Source organism: Phyllostomus discolor, chromosome 3 (genome assembly GCF_004126475.2).
Source record: "Phyllostomus discolor isolate MPI-MPIP mPhyDis1 chromosome 3, mPhyDis1.pri.v3, whole genome shotgun sequence".
In the NCBI taxonomy this organism is placed as follows: Eukaryota; Metazoa; Chordata; class Mammalia; order Chiroptera; family Phyllostomidae; genus Phyllostomus; species Phyllostomus discolor.
This window is the reverse complement of record NC_040905.2, coordinates 7,730,447-7,750,176: the sequence shown is the minus strand read 5'-3', so window position 1 is coordinate 7,750,176 and position 19,730 is coordinate 7,730,447. Positions and strand designations below refer to the sequence as shown.

General features: G+C 49.3%; 1 protein-coding gene and 1 pseudogene across 1 annotated transcript in view; one reads left to right on the top strand and one right to left on the bottom strand.

The window, feature by feature from the left end:
• C7 (complement C7) overlaps nt 1-7,729 on the top strand; it is a 52,587-nt gene extending 44,858 nt beyond the window's left edge. The window contains exons 16-18 of the mRNA XM_028523415.2: nt 1,841-1,934; nt 4,373-4,557; nt 7,357-7,729. Of these exons, the coding sequence (XP_028379216.1) occupies nt 1,841-1,934; nt 4,373-4,557; nt 7,357-7,538 (461 nt within the window). The 3' untranslated portion in view covers nt 7,539-7,729. The remainder of the gene's footprint in view (nt 1-1,840; nt 1,935-4,372; nt 4,558-7,356) is intronic.
• Nucleotides 4,588-4,687, bottom strand: LOC114514122 (annotated as a pseudogene).
• Nucleotides 7,730-19,730: the final 12,001 nt, after the last annotated feature.

Below are 19,730 nucleotides of genomic sequence, written 5' to 3'. Positions count from 1 at the left end.
CTCCATGTATCCCATTCCCCCCGCCCCGCACCCCCACTCTAGTTCAGACTTGTGGGGATGAGGATATCCTATATTTTTAATATTTCCTAGACACCCTGAGTTCTGGACCCCATTACAAATCCCTCTTTGGGGGGCCCCCCTGACTGCACTCCATTACATAATGTCCCTGGGTTGCAAAATTGCCACTGGTGAGAAGCACCAATCTAGATAATACCATATATATATATATATATATATATATATATATATATATATAATTTTAGGTTTCAGAAAAATTGCAAGTATCTTTTCTATATACCTTTTACCCACCTTTCCATAATGTTAACATTTCACATAACTTGACATAATTTAGTTGGTCAAAACTAAGACAAACTAAGACAATATTATTACAGTACTATCGGCTAAACTACAGACTTTGTTTTCACATGACCAGTTTTTCCACTAATAGCCTTCTTATTGCCTAGGATACGATTCAAGGCACTGCACAGCATTTCGGGTACACCGCTCTAAAGGGAAGTGTTCAAAGAGGAAGTGCTCGTGACGGAGGGCGCGGATGTGGCAGGTGTTCTGCACATCCTCTAGTTTACAAATGTCTGGTTCAGGAGGTTGTCCTGTTGTGTCTAAAAGCTCCCAAGCCTTCCAAAGTTAGGACGTATTGCATGGTTTGTGCATCCATGAAAACATGCTCTTCAGCCCTTTCTTACTGCTTTGCAGGTGTATTTTTCAACAGGTAACTGGTTTTATAAGGCACTGAAAATTCCATTGTAAAGAAGCTGGTGGGAAAAGGAATATCAGTGTTGTAGATTATTGCCATTGCAGTCAGTACAGCCAAAGCAATGCAGGTCAAATGATGCTTTTATAATTTGGACCATGGTGTTTTCCCGTTGAAACTGGAATGATGGCTAACTGCCGATCAGTTTGTAGAAAACCTAAAACAATGGGAAGGTTTCTATTCATGGGAGAACCTCCAGACATCTACTCCCTGTTGAAGGGAGGCCGCTTGGACATTACACGTGAGAGGTGGTTACAGATCTCCTGGAGATTCCAAGGAATTCTCCGTGTTTAAGTGAAGTCATAGTTCTGTTGCCTAGTCCTTTGAAGGGACACTGGGCAAAATGCTGTCCAGCAAACACCAGCTTTTTAAAAAAATTAAAAATTGATTGGAGTAACATTGGTTGATAACCTTATATAAATTTAAGGTGTCCAACTTTATAATACAACATCTGTATAATTTGCTGCATGCTCACTGCCCAAAGTCTAGTCTCGTACTGTCATCTGTGCCTATGACAAGTTTGTGTGTCATTCTTGTACAGGGCCTGTGCTAATCTCCTTCGTGTCATTCTACTATTGCATAATCTACTGTGCAATTTTAGCATATGCGCTGTCGAAGTGAACACTAACCACCAACTTCCTGCTAAAAGGGACCCTGGCCCACCAGCCTTGGATTCGGACAGACGCCAACTTGAATCCTGGCCTGGCCAGTCTGTTAAATGTGTGAACGGGCACCAACTTTCTAACTTTTCTGATTTTTCACTTTCTTCATCTCTTAAGTGGGCATTTGTTAAGGGGAGTTGAGTATCATAGTGTATAAAGGGTGCATAGCTAATAGTAAATGCTCCAGAAATGGTAGTGACCATGACCGATGACATGATTTTTAGGGTGCTCCATAGAACGCTCTATCTCTTGTAAAATGCTTTCCAGCATTTTGTATTTTTACTGTACACACTTGTGGCAGTTGAGACTATTACCGAGCCAGGTTCAGCAATGAAAATGATATGGTGTTGACCACGAAGAAGCTGTTCTCCCGATGACCACACCTCCTGTGTCTCTTGCTTCTTAGATGCTGCCCCTTTGACATCGGCAGCACCTGTATGTCAGCCCTGGGAGAAAGTGAAGAATTCAAGATGTGTTTGTAAACTGCCCAATGAATGTCGGTAAGCCCCATCTTTGCTCGAGTCTCTGTTTCATTTTACTCAAGATAAATAAAACGATTCCTTAGGTGCTAGTCTCTGTTAGATCCAAGGTGCTGCTTACCACGCATTAAGGATCTTTGCTTGTTAATCTGCTCCATCTGCTGCCTGCTGTTTGCCGGGGTCGCCAGAGCTGACGGCCGGAGGCATCTAACCTGGCTAGAGAGGGGCTGAAGGACTCCTTGAGCGCTGCCTATTTTACATGTGAAATGGTGCAAAAAGACGAGACTGCCACCCGAGGATTTAGAGCTCGAGAGGATTGGGACCGAAATCCTGAGACAGAAAGCCATGCCCACAGTGAGAAAAGCAGTGGGTTTCTGATCCCTGAATGTCTGTCTCTAGATAGCTTTGTAAGATGCCACCCGGCTGAAGACCAGTTCATGGTAGAAGGAGACCCGAGGGAGTTCCTAGATGTCCTCACCACGGTCTTAGCCAGTACCGCTGGCATGATTAAATTAAGACAGAGGAGGATGACACGTGGGACTGTTAACTGGAGAGTGGAAACATGAAGGACAGTGCCAGCCACAGGGCAGTGTCCTGGGCGAGTCACAGGGTGGGTACTTATCCATGCCCAAGCCCAAAGGAGCAAGGGAGGAGCCTTTACAAGACCCTAGACATAAAGAGGGTGGAGATGATAGCTGAGGAGGGACCCAGGGGAATAACCCCCACCTGCCTGCCCCTCTCCTTCCAGTCTCCTGCCACTGCTCCCACTGATTAAATGCCCCCAAAGCGAGAGGACAGGGAAGTCTGTTGATGTGTCAGATGCAGCAGCCATCCAGGAAGGGTAGGCAAGAGGGAGAGGGACGCCAGAGAGGCAAGTGGGAGAAATATGTCCATGTACCCGGGCTTAATCAGAACACAGATTTACAGGCCAATTACTTGACTTTCAATTATTATTATCGACACATCCAACTCCATGAACCCCTGCAGTGGGTGGCGGTGACTCTGGTGGTGTCTGACCTGGAAGAACTTCTTGCGGGAAGGAGAACACAACGAAATAGTGTGACTGGCAATGCTGTTGGGCCTGAATGTTCTGACGGCTGTTATTTTCTCTCAAGCCTCGCTTACTCTGATTCACTTCCATCGGCTTTCCAACTTCCCCGATTCACTGACTTTGTCTGCAGTCTGCTGTTTGTAGACGTGGTGTGTGTGAGTTTACAGGTCGGATCCCATCAACACGGGGGCCTCGCCAAGTCTCTGTCTTTGAAGCTGTTTTGGGTAGTTCTATTTAAATTTTAAATAAGCCAATGGAAAAGAGATACGAAGATTGGTTTTCATTGTGTAAATAAATAACTCCAAGTAAATACAGCACTTGGTCAGAGAAGAGAAAATTAGAGCTAAACACAAGTACAAGTAAAGATGGACATTGTCTACTTTACAAAAATGCTTCATTGTCTAAGCTTTCCCTACAGTAATGCCTCCCTTATCCATCCACATTCTGAGATGGAGCTGTTTTCATCAGTGACATTTCTAAAAGCTGCATCTCATCATTTTGGCACCAATGCTTAAGGAAAAAAGGAATCATTCTTTTTTTATTTTAAGATTTATTTATTTATTTATTTATTTTAAGAGAGGGAAGGGAAGGAGAAAGAGAGAGAGAGAAACATCAATGTGCGGTTGCTGGGGGGCCATGGCCTGCAACTCAGGTATGTGCCCTGACTGGGAATCGAACCCGCGACGCTTTGGTTCGCAGCCCATGCTCAATCCACTGAGCTACGCCAGCCAGGGCTAGGAATCATTCTTTATGGAACTACTTCTCGAGTATTTTGTAAATGCAGACACTAAAACATAGCCTCAAAGCAGAGTTTCATCTTCCCTTGAGGGTTTGGGCACCGACCTCTGGGCTGGAAGGACCCGTACGTCCTGTGGTCCGTGGCCTCACCTAACCATGGCTTCTGAGTGTTGGATCTCAGCGTACTCTCTGTCCCTCTCCTGTCATCAGCCTACCAGTGGTCCCTCGCACATCTTGCCTTCTCTTCTGATTTGCGGTATCTGATCTGTTCCAGATGAAACTAGGTTGGCACTAGCTGTCTCAGCTCTCTAAACATCAGGAGCAAATACAGAGCAAAAAACATTCTTTTAGAAGGCTGTCCAACTCACAGCCCGCAGGGTTGCATGCGGCCCAGGGTGGCTGTGAATGCAGCCCAACACAAAACCATACGTTTACCTAAAACATGATGAGACTATTTTGTGCTGTGTATTTAATGTGCGGCCCAAGACAACTCTTCTTCCAGTGTGGCCCAGAGACGCCCCAAGGTGGGACGCCCCTGGTGGGGGTTGGGCCCGTATAAGGAAGGGCTGTGAGTGTCTGTTTCACCTTTTTGCCACAGAGTTTCACCTGTCACTTCTCACCCTCAGCTCTGAAGGAATGAAAAGAACATAACTAAAAACATGCGTTCCAGGTCTTCCTTGGAGGTGTGTGCTCGGGACGAGAGGAGGGGCCGGGTGCTGCCCCTGACGGTGTGCAAGCTGCGAGCTGTGCGCTGCCAGGGCCTGCAGTTCACGCTGACGGGCGCAGACACCTGCAGACACCCTGCCTCGGCCACGAAAGCATGCGGCGCGTGCCCACTGTGGGAAAAATGTGACGGTAAGGGGCATTTCTTTTCTTCCATTTAAAAAAAGTATGGAATGGGCCCCCAGTGTGCATGCCATCGCTGCCCAGGGGCCGTGGTAATCTCTGCATCGTTCCAATGTTAGTATTTGTGCTGCCAAAGCAAGAAAGAGTTTTTTAGTTGAAACTGTAAAACTGCTAAAGCAATAGTGCTGAGGTTTAGAGAAACGTCATTTTCTAGTTCTGCAGAGGATCAGCACAGACCCCTGAGGGTGTCAGAGGCTCCGGCTGGTCTGAGGGCAACCTGGGAGGCAGGTTGGGTCAAGTACCTGGAGGCCAAGAACCCATCCCTGCTGGTCTGAATGTCTTCCCGTACCTCAGGGGGTCCCATTCTGCCTTCATGGTTTTTGCCCTGTCCTTGTATCATGCATATTGTGTACCTGGAGTTTTGGCTCTTCCAAGAGGGAAAAGCTGGGGCCGAGTAGCCCTTTCCGCAGCCCCCTTGTCCCCATGCAGCCATGCACCCATGCACCCGTGCGGAGCGCTAGCCAGGGGTGCTGTACCCAACAGTGCAACCAGCCGGCCCTGTGGCAAGGGCTCAGCCCTGAACTACTTGTGCCAGGGAGTTCTACCCGCACCTTTGCAAGTCCTCATACTGCTGGGCCAGCAGAGAGCCTTGCCCGTCCCCGAGGGGCATGTCTGTGTCAGGGGCTGAGTGCTGACCTGAATTTGGCCAGTTTTCTCTCTCTACTTGGAGCAAGAATTGGGTCAGCTGCTGGGGTCCGTGGTACAGGCTACTGCCAAGCTCTGGACGCCATACCAAGTGTAGTACCTTCAGGGACGGGGCTGGGTGTGCAGCCGTGATGCTAACACCCGCCTTGGAGCTCACACAGGCCCCTCCTTGAACGGCCTCTCCATGTGGCGGCACCAGCCCCAGGGCCCACTTAGGCACAAGGGCCACAGCACCCTCTCCAGTGTCATGTGAGGCCATTGGCACCAACGGGGAATTCAGACCAACCAGGCTACATCTGTCACAAGCAGCTAGCAAGGCCACTCGTCTCTCCCTCCCAGAATTTGCTGAGTCCAGGTGCTTTCAAAAGTCTCATAGCCTTTCAGGCCCCTGGTCGCAAAAGTCTCATGGGCCGTTTCCAGAAGAAAATATGCCTTCCTATGGCGAGTCTCCGGCTTGTTCTAGAGGTGGCTGGACATTCCTGTGAGCATAGGAGACGTGGGTGCAGGACCCTGGCCTTGAGGTCACTGCTGACCATGGACAAGCTCGATCCAGACAGAAACCACACAGCGTGTGTGTCCGTGGGGTCTGCGCAAAGAGAGAGGCCTGCCATCCATCCAGTCCACTGATGAGGGGTGATCAGGGAGGACTGAGTGGGCGGCGTGGACTGAGGCTCTGGCTGGTGCTGGCCCCCAGGCAGGGAGGCCCAGGAAGAGGCGGAGCGGGGGAGCAGAGTTTGGCATCCAGTGCAGCTATCTCCGGGGCACAGACCGGCCCCACACGCTCTTCCTGGACGGAGCTCTGGGCTTCCAGCCGCTGTGAAGGCCACCTGAAAGCACGGTTCCCTGCAGGCTGGGTAGCTGCCTTCTCCCGCTCTCTGCAGTTGGGGCCGTGGAAGGCATAGCTGTGTGTATTGTGCTGTACTATTTTTAACATCTCGTGACTTCGTGCTAAAGTGTTCCATTGTTAGTAGAACCCCTTCGGATCAACATAACTCAAAAGCACATCTGCATGTCAGTAAAAATCTCAATTTCATAAAAAATAGACTCATAATAACTGTTTTTTTAAAAAAGAAACTTTATATCATTTTCTTAAAAGGAAGCCTCACTTGCTATAATATAAGTATCAAGGAACTATCAAAATACTTGAACTGAAACAAAACGAGGGTGTGGCCTCCACCAGATGCTGCTGGGAGCTGGAGGGAGCCCGATTCCTTGGGATGCAGGGAGTGCAGGGCTGGGGAGGTGTTTCAGACCTGCCGGGCCAAGCTGACGCTCTCTCCTGGAAGGACCCAGGGATTTGGGGAGAATAGAAAGAGGAGGTACTTTCTTCAGTTGCCATTCCATATTTCTGGTGCTGTGTCCAAGGGCACTCACAATGACCTTCACCACCACCACAGGCATGGCCCGCCTCCCTTGGTGTCGGCTGTACCCCCAAGGGCAGAGGGCTAGGTCACTGCCCTCAGTTTCCCCGTCTGTCTCCAGCACAGACAACGACACCCGTAGCTCCAGCTACGGTCCCTTTGGGTCCGGCAGTCACCACGGCTGGCTGGCAGGCCTTGTCGCTTCCCTTCTGGAGGCACCTGGCTGCTGTGTTCCGGCCTCGACACTTCAGCGCACACGGTGCTACCCTCCACAGCCTATTTCTCTTCCGTTTTTATTTTTATTCTTTTTGCGGGACGTGGGGCCCTTTGTGCTCCATGTCCTTTCTCCCAAACCAAGTTTGAGTGTTTGGCTCTTTGTCTCCCTTTGACCCTCGCCACTCCGCTCTTTGCTGAGGTCTCCTCATTTGGCGATGGGGTGGTTGGTGGATCCCACTGGGATTCTGAGTCACAGGGACACAGCAGCCTGGACGAGGAGTGAGCTGGACTCCTCTCGCCTTGGGAGAACCACCTTCTGTGGTCCCAACAATGACAGCAGCCCTGGCACCAGCTTCCAAACCTGCTTCTTCTGAGTGGAGCCAGCAGGGGGCGGTGGGTTCCATCCCCGGAGGCTGGAGCTCCTATGGGTTGCTCACCACCCCCAGGTCGTGACTTTGGAGATAAAGGGCCTTCACTCGACCGTCTGCACCGCGTGCCAGTAAGCCCCTCTCGCTTATCTTTGCAGACCAGGGCACCAACTGTGTCTGCAGAGAGGCCTCGGAGTGCGAGGAGCAAGGCATCAGCGTCTGCGCGGAGGTGAACGGCGAGCAGAGGACGATGACGGAGTGTGAGGCCGGCGCTCTGAGGTGTCAAGGGCAGAACGTCTCGGTCACCAGCATAGAGCCTTGTGAGGGGGACGCCCAGTAGGCTCCTGGCCGCCGGGGGGCTTGCTGGGAATCCGGCAGAGGCTGTGGCCCGTGGGGACGTCCCACAACTGAGCCCTTCACCATCCCCAGCGGGGGGCGCATTCTGTCTCCTTCCCTCCAGGGCCCCTGCGCCCTCAGCCCCCAGCTGCCCGCGGAAGCCAGACCTTCATCCGATAGATACTCTTTTTCCTTAAAAAATAAAATAACAATGATTAAAATAAAAAAAAAATAAAAAATAAAATAAAATAAAATATCAGTCAAGTTGAAGAGTTTTCATGAACCTCTGCCTGAGTTAACTCTGTTTTTGGAGAAACTGCTCACTTCTCTGGATTTGAACTTTTTCATCGGAAAATTAGAGAGTTAGGCAGAGAAACGCAAATGCTCCCTTTAAGTCTGGGTGACCCCGCCCACGGGGCCAGAATACCCTCTGCAGCTGGACTAGGGGACAGAAACGTTAGAGAAGCAGCCCGCTCGGTGAACCCGCGTACAGATAGGGGACCTCGGATGGAGAAAGACGGTTACAACGATTCATCCCGGGAAGGTGACTCGTGCGCCACGCTGTTGGCTCCGGCACAGCGGACAGGGCTCCCCCCAGTCTTGTCGGGAGACGGAAACACCGACTCCTCGGAGGGAGCCGAATGCGTCACGTCCTAGTTACGGGCACCTTCTGCCTCTTTGAGGACTTACATGATTCAGTCTTGCTTTGGGGGCTTTTTTTAGTGCAGGTCACACCCAAGACCTCCAGTTTGCCCCGCCCCCTTTTCTTTGGTGGGAAGCGCCAGTTCCGGGCTGAGCCACGGGGTGATTGCTCATTAGAGAGAACGTTTTTTTTCCGATGTGGGTGCGCGCTAGACTCTTCAGGGCCCGTGGAGGTAGATCGACTTGAAGCATTGGCCTCCAGTTTGCTCCTCCTTCATTCTTCATCAAAACGAAACGAAAACAGCTGTGGGAGATGAAATGCGTGGGCTTACGTGGAACTTAAAATATGCTTTCATATACAAATAATATCTCTGTATTTTTCTGATACTGATAAATACCTTTCTGCAAAGCTTGCATTAAAATGACAATGATTAAAATACTCCTTAAAGATGCTATCCTTTGCAATGTTTTGATTTGTATTATGTTTCATTTTAAAGAATCCATGAAGAGTGGTTAATGTGCTGTTTTAAAATATATTTTTATTTTTTGAAACTACTTTATTGAATATGATTGACATTAAAAAGCTGTGCATATGTCATATATACTACAACTCGATGAGTTTGAGGAGAAGTATACTCCCATCGAGGCAATAAATAGACCCATCATTTCCCAAAGTTCCCTCCCACTCCCAATATTATTATTATTATTATTATTATTATTATTATTGTATGCATACAGGGTAAGATCTTTCTTCTTAGAAAACCCTAAGCATCCATGAGTGTTGCTAGCCAGATGTGCTACGGCTGGCCGTGGCTGGAGCTGTGCCGTCAGGGGGTCTCTGGAACTGACTCACCTTATGTCACTGACACTCGGCACCCTTGATCATCATCTCCCCGTTGCTGCCTCTCCATAGCCCCTGGCAACCACCGTTCTCGTTTCTACTTCTATGAGCTTGACTATCTATCCTAGGTTCCACATATAAGTGAGATCAGATAGTATGTCTTTTTTTGGTCTGGATTATTTCACTTAGCACAATGTCCTCCTAGTCTATCCATATTGTCACAAATGGCAGAGTTTTCTCCCTTTTATAAAGGCTGCATAGCGTTCCGGTGTGCATCTGTACCACATCCCCTCATCCGTTTGTCCGTGGTGGAACTCCTGGGATGTTTCCGTGTCTTGGCTGTTGGGACTAACCCTGCAGTGGTCGTGGGAGGGCAGATATCTCTCCAAGCTTCTGATCTCAATTCCGTTGGATACAACCCCACCAATGGGGGACTGCTGGGTCATATGATAATTTTATTTATGATTTTTGGGGGGAACCTCCATACCGTTTCCCACGATGGCTGTACCCAGGTCTCACCCTGCTGAAGCTTTACATCCCAAATTGTCCCTCGAGTGACATTTCAGAGATAATGGGTGGAAGTTACGAGGAGGTAGGGTCAAGCTGATTGAAAACAATAATATTCAGGAATGTTTAACTGAGGCCAATGATGTTTTTTAGAGTTTATTATGGAGCTGACTTATACCCTGGGTGGGGGAGATAGATTTGAAAATGCCAGGCCAGATGCAACTCTCAGAACAAAGAGTCGAACCTGTCATTTATGTGGGAGGAGACAGCTCAGTCTCTTTTGAGCCGTACGCTAGTCTGGAGGTCGGTGTCCACTGCTTCTGCGCCGCCACTCCCTTCCGGGCTGAGGCAGAGGGCGCGGGGGGCATTACGGAATGCTGTGGGAGAAGGAGGCCTGGAAACCCGCCAGCAGATTTGACAGCTCCAGTCTGAGAAAGAAGTTCCACAGAGAAGAGTGAAGGAGAAGTAGGGGATTAACGACCAGCTGTTGGAGAAGGAGGCGAGCAGTGAAGGAGGTTGTAGAAAGAGGCTGCCTTGAAATACGCAATTGCATGCTTTCTTCTTGTTCTCTTTTGAACATTCTTGTACTTGACCTTTCCTCTAGTTAGACAGAGACACTCACGACTGTGTATAAGAGAATTGGGTTTGTTACAGTGGGTCTGCAAGGAGAAAGTAACTTTCAACGTTATGTCTTTAAACGTATTTGAGACTTCCAAAATAAGGTCTTCCATGGCTAAGGAGAGGGCTTTGAGAAAACAAGGACTCTTTCTGCCGTGAAAACTGATTGCAGAGAAAATTGAGGGGGTGTGAGACCTTCCCTGCTGCCCTTCCCCTTGCCTCAGGCCAGGTGGGGGCCACCTGGTGAGGATGGGGCGGCACCTTGGGGGAGAAAGCAGAAGGTGCTCAGATTGAAGTCGTCCTGACCCTGGTGAGGGGAGGGACAGAGGGAGAAGAGGGGATTGGCTGGTACATGAGCCTTCACTAGCTTCCGAGAGACGGGGGAGCCAAGCCACACCCCCCAGATCACCGCTCACAATGGAAGTGGACCCTGTAAGTCACCTGGGCAGAGCAGCTGCTTCAGAAGGTCTCCTGACTGTGCTGGCCAGTGTCTTCCTGTGACGTGGCACATATGTCCTGATGATGGACCGACAGACGTGCTGCTGTCATTCCCCTGAGACCCAGTGAGCCCCATCCCAACAGCTCGGTGCGCAACCTGCCTCCCCGCCCTCCCCAGTGCAAGGCACTTGTAATCCCCTTGAAAGAGAGAGAAGGTTCTTGGTGTTCAGGTGGGGTGTGTGGGGGCTGCAGAGTAGCAGGCAGGAACATCTGACCGGAACTCTAGCCAGGGACTGGCTAGACCGGGTGGCTCATCTGAGTGAGACCCTCCTCTCCACTGGGCAGCTGGCTTACCCAGCGTCTCCTGCAGCAGCTTATTGGGTGTCTGCACATAAAATTGTCAATCATTTTTGCTTTGGGTTAAGATAAAGATGTGTATTAATAAAGAAATTTGAACCCCACAATTTATTATTGGATCTATACTTTCTACGCCCACCGAAATTTCTTAGAGCCACAAACTTGCACACCCACTAACCCACCGTAAGCATCTGGATTGTATGTAAGACAAGTGTAGCAGCTAGTGGAGGTGGTCATCATAAACTTGAAAATTAACAAAGATGTTACATACTTTGGATATAAGATGAAGTGCATGTTCTACTACTCTCTCTCTCTCTCTCCCTCTCTGTGAAGTAGGAAAGAGAGAGGAAGAGAGGTGAGGCAAGAGAAGAGAAATGAAAAAGAAGAGGGGAGAGCCCTGGCTGGTGTAGCTCAGTGGATTGAGCGTGGGCTGTGAACCAAAGCATTGCAGGTTCGATTCCCAGTCAGGGCACATACCTGGGTTGCAGGCCACGGCCCCCAGCAACCGCACATTGATGTTTCTCTCTCTCTCCCTCCTTTGCCTCTCTAAAAATAAATAAATAAAATCTTTTTAAAAAAGAACAGGGGGGAGAGAGAGAAAGAGAAAGAGAGAGGGTGGGGGGGAGAGACATTGGGCCATTCTTGTATAGGATTAGCCGAACTGAGTGCCCACAGGCCTATTATGCACCAGCCCACTGAGATTTTTCCTCCTTGATGAGCCAGTTAAAGTGTATTCACTACTTGTGCTAGGAAAGCAATGATCTGTTTCTCATTCCGAACACTGAGCCAGAAAGCAACCACAGCAGGAGGCAATTTCTGCTAATATCCGAGAGACCAGAGGTATACGCACAACTTTCAATTACCTTGGTCTTGCAGGCAGTTCGCACACTCGGGGACATGAAAGCTGGTGGCGAGGCAGGAGCCCCCGCTGGGACAACCGAAGCACCTACAGTTTGTCTTTTTATTTGTTCCTGCCGGGCAAAAACTCCAGACTTACAGTCAAAACATCAACCATGTAGGAAGATTTCCTTTTTCAGCCAAGGGTTAACAGGACCAGTTAGAAAGAGTGTTGTCTCTTCACAAGGCATGGGCTGAAGGTGAGAGGCTGAGCGGGAGGAGAAAAACAATGTCCCCTTGGATTCACAGGCTGCGGCCAGTTGCCTGTGAAAGAACCAACATAAAGAGCTGTCCCTTAAACCCTGGCTGGTGTAGATCAGTGGATTGAGCGCGGGCTGTGAACCAAAGTGTCGCAGGTTCGATTCCCAGTCAGGGCATATGCCTGGGTTGCAGGCCACGGCCCCCAGCAACTGCAAATTGATGTTTCTCTCTCTCTCCTTCTCCCTCCCTTCCCTCTCTAAAAATAAATAAATAACATCTTTTAAAAAACCCTTATTAAAAGAACTGTCCCATCATCCTTAGGTGAGGGATGTTATTTCCATGCACTGAATTCCAGGGGAGAGTCCTCAGGCACATGACGGATCAGTGGGGTTTGAGACAGACAGCCATTAGCTTGAAGGGTGAAGCCTATGCAACACTGAATGAGGGACCATTGTGTAGCCATCAGCTGGCCACGGGGGCTGGGAGCACAGAGAGGTGTCCGAGGAATTTCCCATAATAGTGAAAAGGAGTTTCCGCCCTGGCTGGCATAGCTCAGTGGATTGAGCTCGGGCTGCGAACCAAAGTGTCGCAGGTTCGATTCCCAGCCAGGGCACATGCCTGGGTTGCAGGTCATGACCCCCAGCAACTGCATATTGATGTTTCTCTTTCTCTCTCTTTCTCCCTCCCTTCCCTCTCTAAAAATAAATAAAATAAAATCTTTTTTAAAAAAGAGGAGTTTCCCCATCAAAGGAGAGTTTTACCAGACGTTCCTCAAAAGAAGGTGCTTCCTGTGAAGGGGTCTGGGTTGGTGTAAAGTGAGACCCACTTGATGTGCAACCCCAGTGTGCATTGTGACAGCGTTTGATAAAGGGCCCTAACTGAACTCCCGGGTACAGAGCACCAAGGGGAACTCCTGAAACCGGGTGCGGTGGGAAACTGTGGACAAGCCCATTCACTGGATGATTGCAGCCCTATAGGATCAGTACCTGGGTGTGACGAGAAGACTTTCTAAGGATCCCGAGTCTCCTAAAAGTGCAGTGATTGGCTGTTTGCTATGGACGTGGTGCACAGATGCACTAAATGTGAGAGGAAGGCACCTGTGAGCATCTGGTCCCAGATCTCCTCTCGACTGGTGAGGAGTCGGGTGTAGGGAACCGTTTCTCGTGATGTGGAAATGTAGCTCAGCCTCCACGTGGAAAACCAGTGGGGAGTGAGTGGCACGTGGGACCATGCCCACGGAGAGGTTCTGCAGTGGGGAATCAGGCCTGCATTGTACCTTGACTGCGATGAGGCTTGCTTTTGCTAAAACTCCCTCACCTTGAGTTGAGGCAGTGAGTGCTTACTGTAGCTTCCTAAAGCCTGTGCTAAACCTCCCGAGTATGGAGTGTGGCCAGTTCAACCACTTTTCCCCCTGATCTGTAACATCCTTCTCTTTGAAGTAATCAGCAACATTCTTTCCTTTGTTATCTGTAAAAGGTAATCACCTGCAGCAAACCTGTGCACAGTAAATGAGGATTGTCCTCCATGTAGTGTACCCAGAGAAGCAATAAAAGCCTGTCTGGGCAGGGGCTGGGGCAAGAGCACCCCCTCTCACTCTCTCAGAGAACAGCCACGCCAACCCTTTTTCTCCACAGGACTTCTGTAGTCCATGTGCACTTGTTCATAACAACCACAACACATGGACCCTGCAGGCCAGGGTCCGCATCAGTTGGAACTTGGATGGTTCCGTGCCCCTTCTTGCTCAGCACGCTACCTGGATGTATAATGTCCAGTTTCCACAGTCACACAGTCTCCATAGTCCTCAGCTAGTTAGCAGAAGACCTAATCTGCAGATGGCTCCTGTGGTTCCCAGGGGAGTGCCCGTCCTGTGTCACAACAATGCCGGCCTCTCTCCAGTCCTACGGGCCTGGATGTCATGTCTGAGCTGTGTCTTCCTGGACAGGGCAGAGTTAGCGAGCGGTGAGGGGTGGTCTCTTGCTATCTGTACAGGGCTGCTATTCTGAAATGCTAACTGGGACATGCTTCCAAGGCACAAAAGACAAAGCATAGCTATTTGAGTCCAAGTTAGTTGCTGGGAGGTTTTTGATTACTGTTTCAATCTCCTTACTAGTAATTGGCCCTGTCATTTTTTTCCTTTTTTTTTTTTTAAGATTTTATTTATTTATTTTTAGAGTGGGAAGGGAGGGAGAAAGAGAGAGAGAGAAACATCAATGTGCGGTTGCTAGGGGTTATGGCCTGCAACCCAGGCATGTACCCTGGCTGGGAATCGAACCTGCGACACTTTGGTTCGCAGCCTGCGCTCAATCCGGTTCGCAGCCTGCGCTCAATCCACTGAGCTACGCCAGCCAGGTCATTTTTTTTTCTTACAATACTTCCTTAGTCTAAAAACCCATTGCCTACTCCCTGATCTACAGAGTTTATCTACTCTGTTGGTCGTATGCCAAAGCACTAATTTTATCATTTCACTACCTTGACCAAGAAGTTTTTTGGCTTCCCATTGTTTTCTAGATACAATATAACTTGATTTGTCATTCAATGTTTGTGCCTTACTATGTAGTCATCTTTATCTATTAATAAAACCTTTCTGCTGCTGTCACATGGGGCTTCTTTCCATCTTGCATAGAATGTTGTAGACTAAGAAATGGCTGTATAGCCCTGGCTGGTGTAGCTCAGTGGATTGAGCACAGGCTGCAAACCAAAATATCGCAGGTTCGATTCCCAGCCAGGGCACATGCCTGGGTTGCAGGCCACGGCCCCCAGCAACCGCACATTGATGTTTCTCTCTCTCTCTCCTTCTCCCTCCCTTCCCTCTCTAGAAATAAATAAATAAATCTTAAAAAAAAAAAAAAGAAATGGCTGTACCCCAGGCCCTGCCTGCAGGCCGGGCACAGTCTCACGATCCCAACCCTGAGCAGAGCCTTGGAGGGTTGGAGGTGGGGTAATTCACGATTTTCTGATGACTCCACTGGGGTCGGGGTAAAGACAAATTCCAACTCCCGTCTGCTCTCTCTGGCAATACAACGGCCCTGGCTAACCTGTTCTGCGGGCTCCTCGGCAGTGCCCCAGGGTCTCCAGCTACAAGGGAGAGCCTCGTTTTGACCGTCATGCAGTGAAGAGGGTGTTAGAGCGTCGGTCAATTTAACCCTCAAAATGTACCTCTGAGAACGGTCAGAGGAAGTGGTAGGTAATGCAGAAGGAAGGATTTCTTATCTTGTGTTTTTTGGTGGCTCTGAGATCGAAAAAGAAGCTATGAGTCATGGATATTTATAAAACTGTGTTTCCAAATGTGTCTTGCTTTCAGGACAACCACATAATTCAATAAATAAAATCCAGGACGGTTCATCCAAAAGGAATAGAGATAAGGGAGGATGCTTTGTTGGATGGATGGTCGGACAAAGTGGAGGGGAGACGCCAATGCCGTTCCTCAGGTCGCAGCTTGGGGATTTTACACACACACACACACACACACACACACACTTTTATAATAAAACCCACTCTCTTTCCTCACGTTGCACTTGACTCCCTCCCTGTCTTGTACTGTCTCAGTGTAAGGACACCTGCAGCCAATGGGAAAATAAAAAAAGGCAAGAAGCAATCATTCCCGGTTGCAGCTGTGTAAAATTGCTGGTCAGAAGCCTCTCTCTCTCAGCGGCCTGGGTCAAGATGCCCGGTTAGCTGGAGGTGGCTGCCAGCTCTGACTGGCCGTGAGCTCTTCGACCCTGTGCTCACGTCCGATGAAAGGTAACGGTGGGATGGAGGATGAAATCAGGCAATGATGAAACGCTATTAGAAAACCTTTACGATGATCTCAGAGCCTCTTGAGGGCTTCCGAAGAAGTGGCTAGTCTTGTATTTTATCCTTGAAGATTGTGGTCCCACAGGGACAGTTCCAGTTATGCAATCCCCCTGGCTTCGTGCTCTGGGAGCTTGTTTCTTTCTTCTCATCTCTGGTCTCTGTTCTCCTGTGTTCTGGTGACACCGCCTCCACAGCAGGGTCAGCCAGGCTGGACATCGCTGATTTACCAGCAGAACCCTGGCTCTCACTCATGGGTCAAAGGGCAGAAAGAGTCCTGAGTTGCAAAACGCCGTGGTTCAGAGCCCTGCAAAGCAGGGCTAGCTCACCAGGCAGTCTGTGACCATCGCAGACCCTCTACCCTCAAGTAAACATGAGTCAAAAAAAAAGATTACATGGACTGCCAACAGTGAGGCAAGCAACAGGAGGGTGACTGAACACTGAACAGAATCTGTCATTTCCTCCGTGGTACTTGACCATGCCCGTCTTCTGTGGGTCTATTTCCTCGAGACCCCAGAGAGGCCTCTCTCACTTGGGTTGTACGCCTGTGTTTGATCCGTCGGTGAACTGCGGAGGCCGACGGAGGATGGACTGGGGAGACAGGCACCAGGTGGGGCCGCGGGCAACTCTTTAGAGTGAATGGCAGTCACCAGGATTAATGGGCATCACGGCCGGGGAGAGCAGGTAGATTTGCATTTCCCCTGCCACACGGCCTGCCTGTGGCGTGCTCCGTCTGATACGAGAGCCAGAGAGAAGGCTCCGCCGGGGCACTGCGGTAACTCAGAGGCGGCCAGAGCAGCAGGGCGAGCTGCCGAGGGGGGACCCTCTGAAAAGAGGGGCTGCCTCATCTCCAGCCTCCCAAGAAGGCGAGGAACACGGGAGATCAGATGGTCACCTGGCTTTCTGTACCAATCATTGGGTTCATGTGAATACTTGTGATCCTAATAATAATGCGCTTGTTAATTCGCTCGCACTTCTATTGTGTAGTTAACATTTACTTAACGATGAGGCTGTGCCACGTTTTGAAATGCCTTATGTGTACCAGAATATATTTAATCCTCACAATAGCATCTTGACGTAGATAATTATTATCCTAATTTTACGGATTTTTTTTTTGTTGTTGTTTTAAAGATTTTATATTTATTTTTTAGAGAGGGAAGGGAGAGAGAGAGAGAGAGAGAGAGAGAGAGAGAGAGAGAGAGAGAGGGAGAAACATCAATGTGTGGTTGCTGGGGGCTGTGGCCTGCAACCCAGGCATGTGCCCTGGCTGGGAATCGAACCTGCGACACTTTGGTTCCCAGACCGTGCTCAATCCACTGAGCTACGCCAGCCAGGGCGACTGCCCGGATGTTAAAACTGAAGTACAGAGAGGTCGTATGATGTTCCAAAGTATCGCGGCGGTTAGAGGTGGAGCCAGGCTGTGACTTAAAAAAAAAAGTCTTGGAAATTCTTGTCAGGGTGAAATTTTCTAATTTTCTTGACAGGGCAGCTGGCTTCCCCCAAAGTGAGTGACTCAAGGGAGTGCGATGCCGTGTGTGACCGTGCCTTGGATCTAAGATTAGGGTCTAGACAGATAAAGGTTTGGTGGTGAGGTGTATGACCTGTGGCCATTCTACCCAATTTCCATCAGTAGATGATGAGGAGGATTCTTCTCTGGGAGCTAGGAAGGGTGGAGAGTAACAACGGGGATTTATAAAGAAGGATCAGTCGAGGTCTGCTGCCATTTCATTTAGACGTCCGCTGAGAATGCCTTCTAGTTCTTGCGTGGCTCCGCCCACATTCTGTATGACCCTTGGCCCCACGTTCTGGAAAGGTGTTGTGCCATATTGTAGCTATTGGCTACATATGGCCACTTACATTTAATTAAATGTAAACATACAAATTTAATTCCTCGCTTAGACCAACCACATTTCAAAAAGTTCTGAGTCGCCGCATTTGGTGCGTGGCTCCGCCTGCGGGTCAGTGCGGGTGTAGAACTTCCCCGTCGGAGCTGGGGGTGCTGTTGTGCAGAGATATTTTGAAAAGTCATTTGACTTAAAACAACCTGCCCAAAGGGGTCAACTAAGCCCGTGCCTCCTGCCTTCTTTCCTTGCTCCATTTCACATGTTAGCCTTGGGACTAACTTCTGACTCCATTAAGTATTTAATGAAAGCTGCTACCCAGAAAATGCCCCTATGCAATTACACATGGAAATTTGCATACCTCTTTGGTGGGATCGTGAACCCTCTGTGTAACAGTTGCCCACGGGCGCATGGCAAATTGCCTCAAACTCAGCGGCTTAGAACAAGAAAGATGTATTATTTCATACAGTTTTGTGGTTCAGGAATTCAGGACGAATGTAGCTTCGTGATTCTGGCTCAGGACCCTCATTAGAGTGCAGTAGGGCGGTCAGATGTAGCAAATAAAATACGAGATGCTCAGTTACATTTGACTTTTAGATAAAAAAAAAATAAAGAATTCTTTGCTCTACATATGCCCCAGGCAATAATCAGGACATACGTTTCCTGAAAAAATATTGTTTACCTGAAATTCAGATCTAATTGAGCATTCTGTATTTTAACTTGCAATCCAGCCCACGTGCCAGGCTTCCCTTAGCTGAACACTTTCCCCGGGGCTCACGGGTTTATTTCCGCGGTGGAGCATGACAAGGCCCGGGGAGTTCGCCCTGGTTGTTTGCAGGAGGCATCTGTTCTTCGCCCGGGAACTCCTTTTGGGCTTCTTGGGGTTCCTCTTGCCATGGCAGCTGGCTTCCCCTGAAGTGAGTGACTCAAGAGAGTGCGACGCCCTGTGTCCCACTTGGGAGTTCCACTTTGTCATTTCTGAAATATTGATGGCCCAGGTCATTTCCATTTTTCTAGGCATTGTGCGGGAGGGCACTGCACGAACCCCAGGAGGCCAGGACCACCGGAGGTCCTGTCTTGGAGGCCGGCTCCAGCCTCTAGAATTTATACACTGATTTCATAGAATAAGCTCCATGAAGGTAGAATTTTAAAATATTTTTTTCCGTAGTTGCACCCCAGTGGCTCTAACAGCGCCTTGTAAATTGTAGCACTCAGTAAATATTTGCTAAATGATTAAATAAATGAATCTTTGACCTAAAAGGTTCCTTTGGTCCTTAGAGGGTTTTATAAGAACAAACGATGCTCTGTCAGAGTCTGAGGATGGAGAGATTAGAAGGTAAGGAGCAGGGGTCTGTAAAAGGGACGCATCAACGTAATAAAGCTGCAAATAAATCATCGTGAAGGCGGTGCTTGCTAAAGGGGTGCCAGGCGCTGTGTTAGAGACTCCTCTTTCCGTACACAGCTCTGTGTATGGCCTCTCGGGTGTGCACTGCGGGAAAGGGCCAAGAGTCCCATTTCAGATGCTACACAGAAGTCTAACATATGCACATGTGAACACACGTGTGTGCACACACAATGCAGAGGGAAGAAGCCTCTGGGATAAACATGGAGAGGAGACCGTGAGATTTAACAGAATGTCAGAAAGCGTCTTTGGTGGAAAAGTCGCTGGCACAGTCCTGACCCATACATTATAACCAGAAAGGACCTGACAGGTTCAAGGTTATCGTTAGGTTGCTTATTAGAAAGAAAAGCGTGTGGGCAGTAGTTTGGAGCTGGCTAATCTATGACACAAAAGGGCTGCGTGTGGAGAAGAGAGTGGCCCTCTCCCTCACGGCAGCAGAATCGTTTCACACTCTGTCTGTTGGGGCGTCTGCAGGCATTTGAGCTCCTCAAGATAGGGGGCTAGCCCGTGGCCAAGGCACGTGGCTGTTGCCGCTCAGTATATTTGTGGGATTGACTTCTGGCCGGTAGAAGCGCCCCAGGGATGCCCTGGAGGGAGAGGAGTCCACCACCCGTTCCGGGCCCCACCCCAGGCACCCCGTCCCTCCTTCGGATGCTGCGA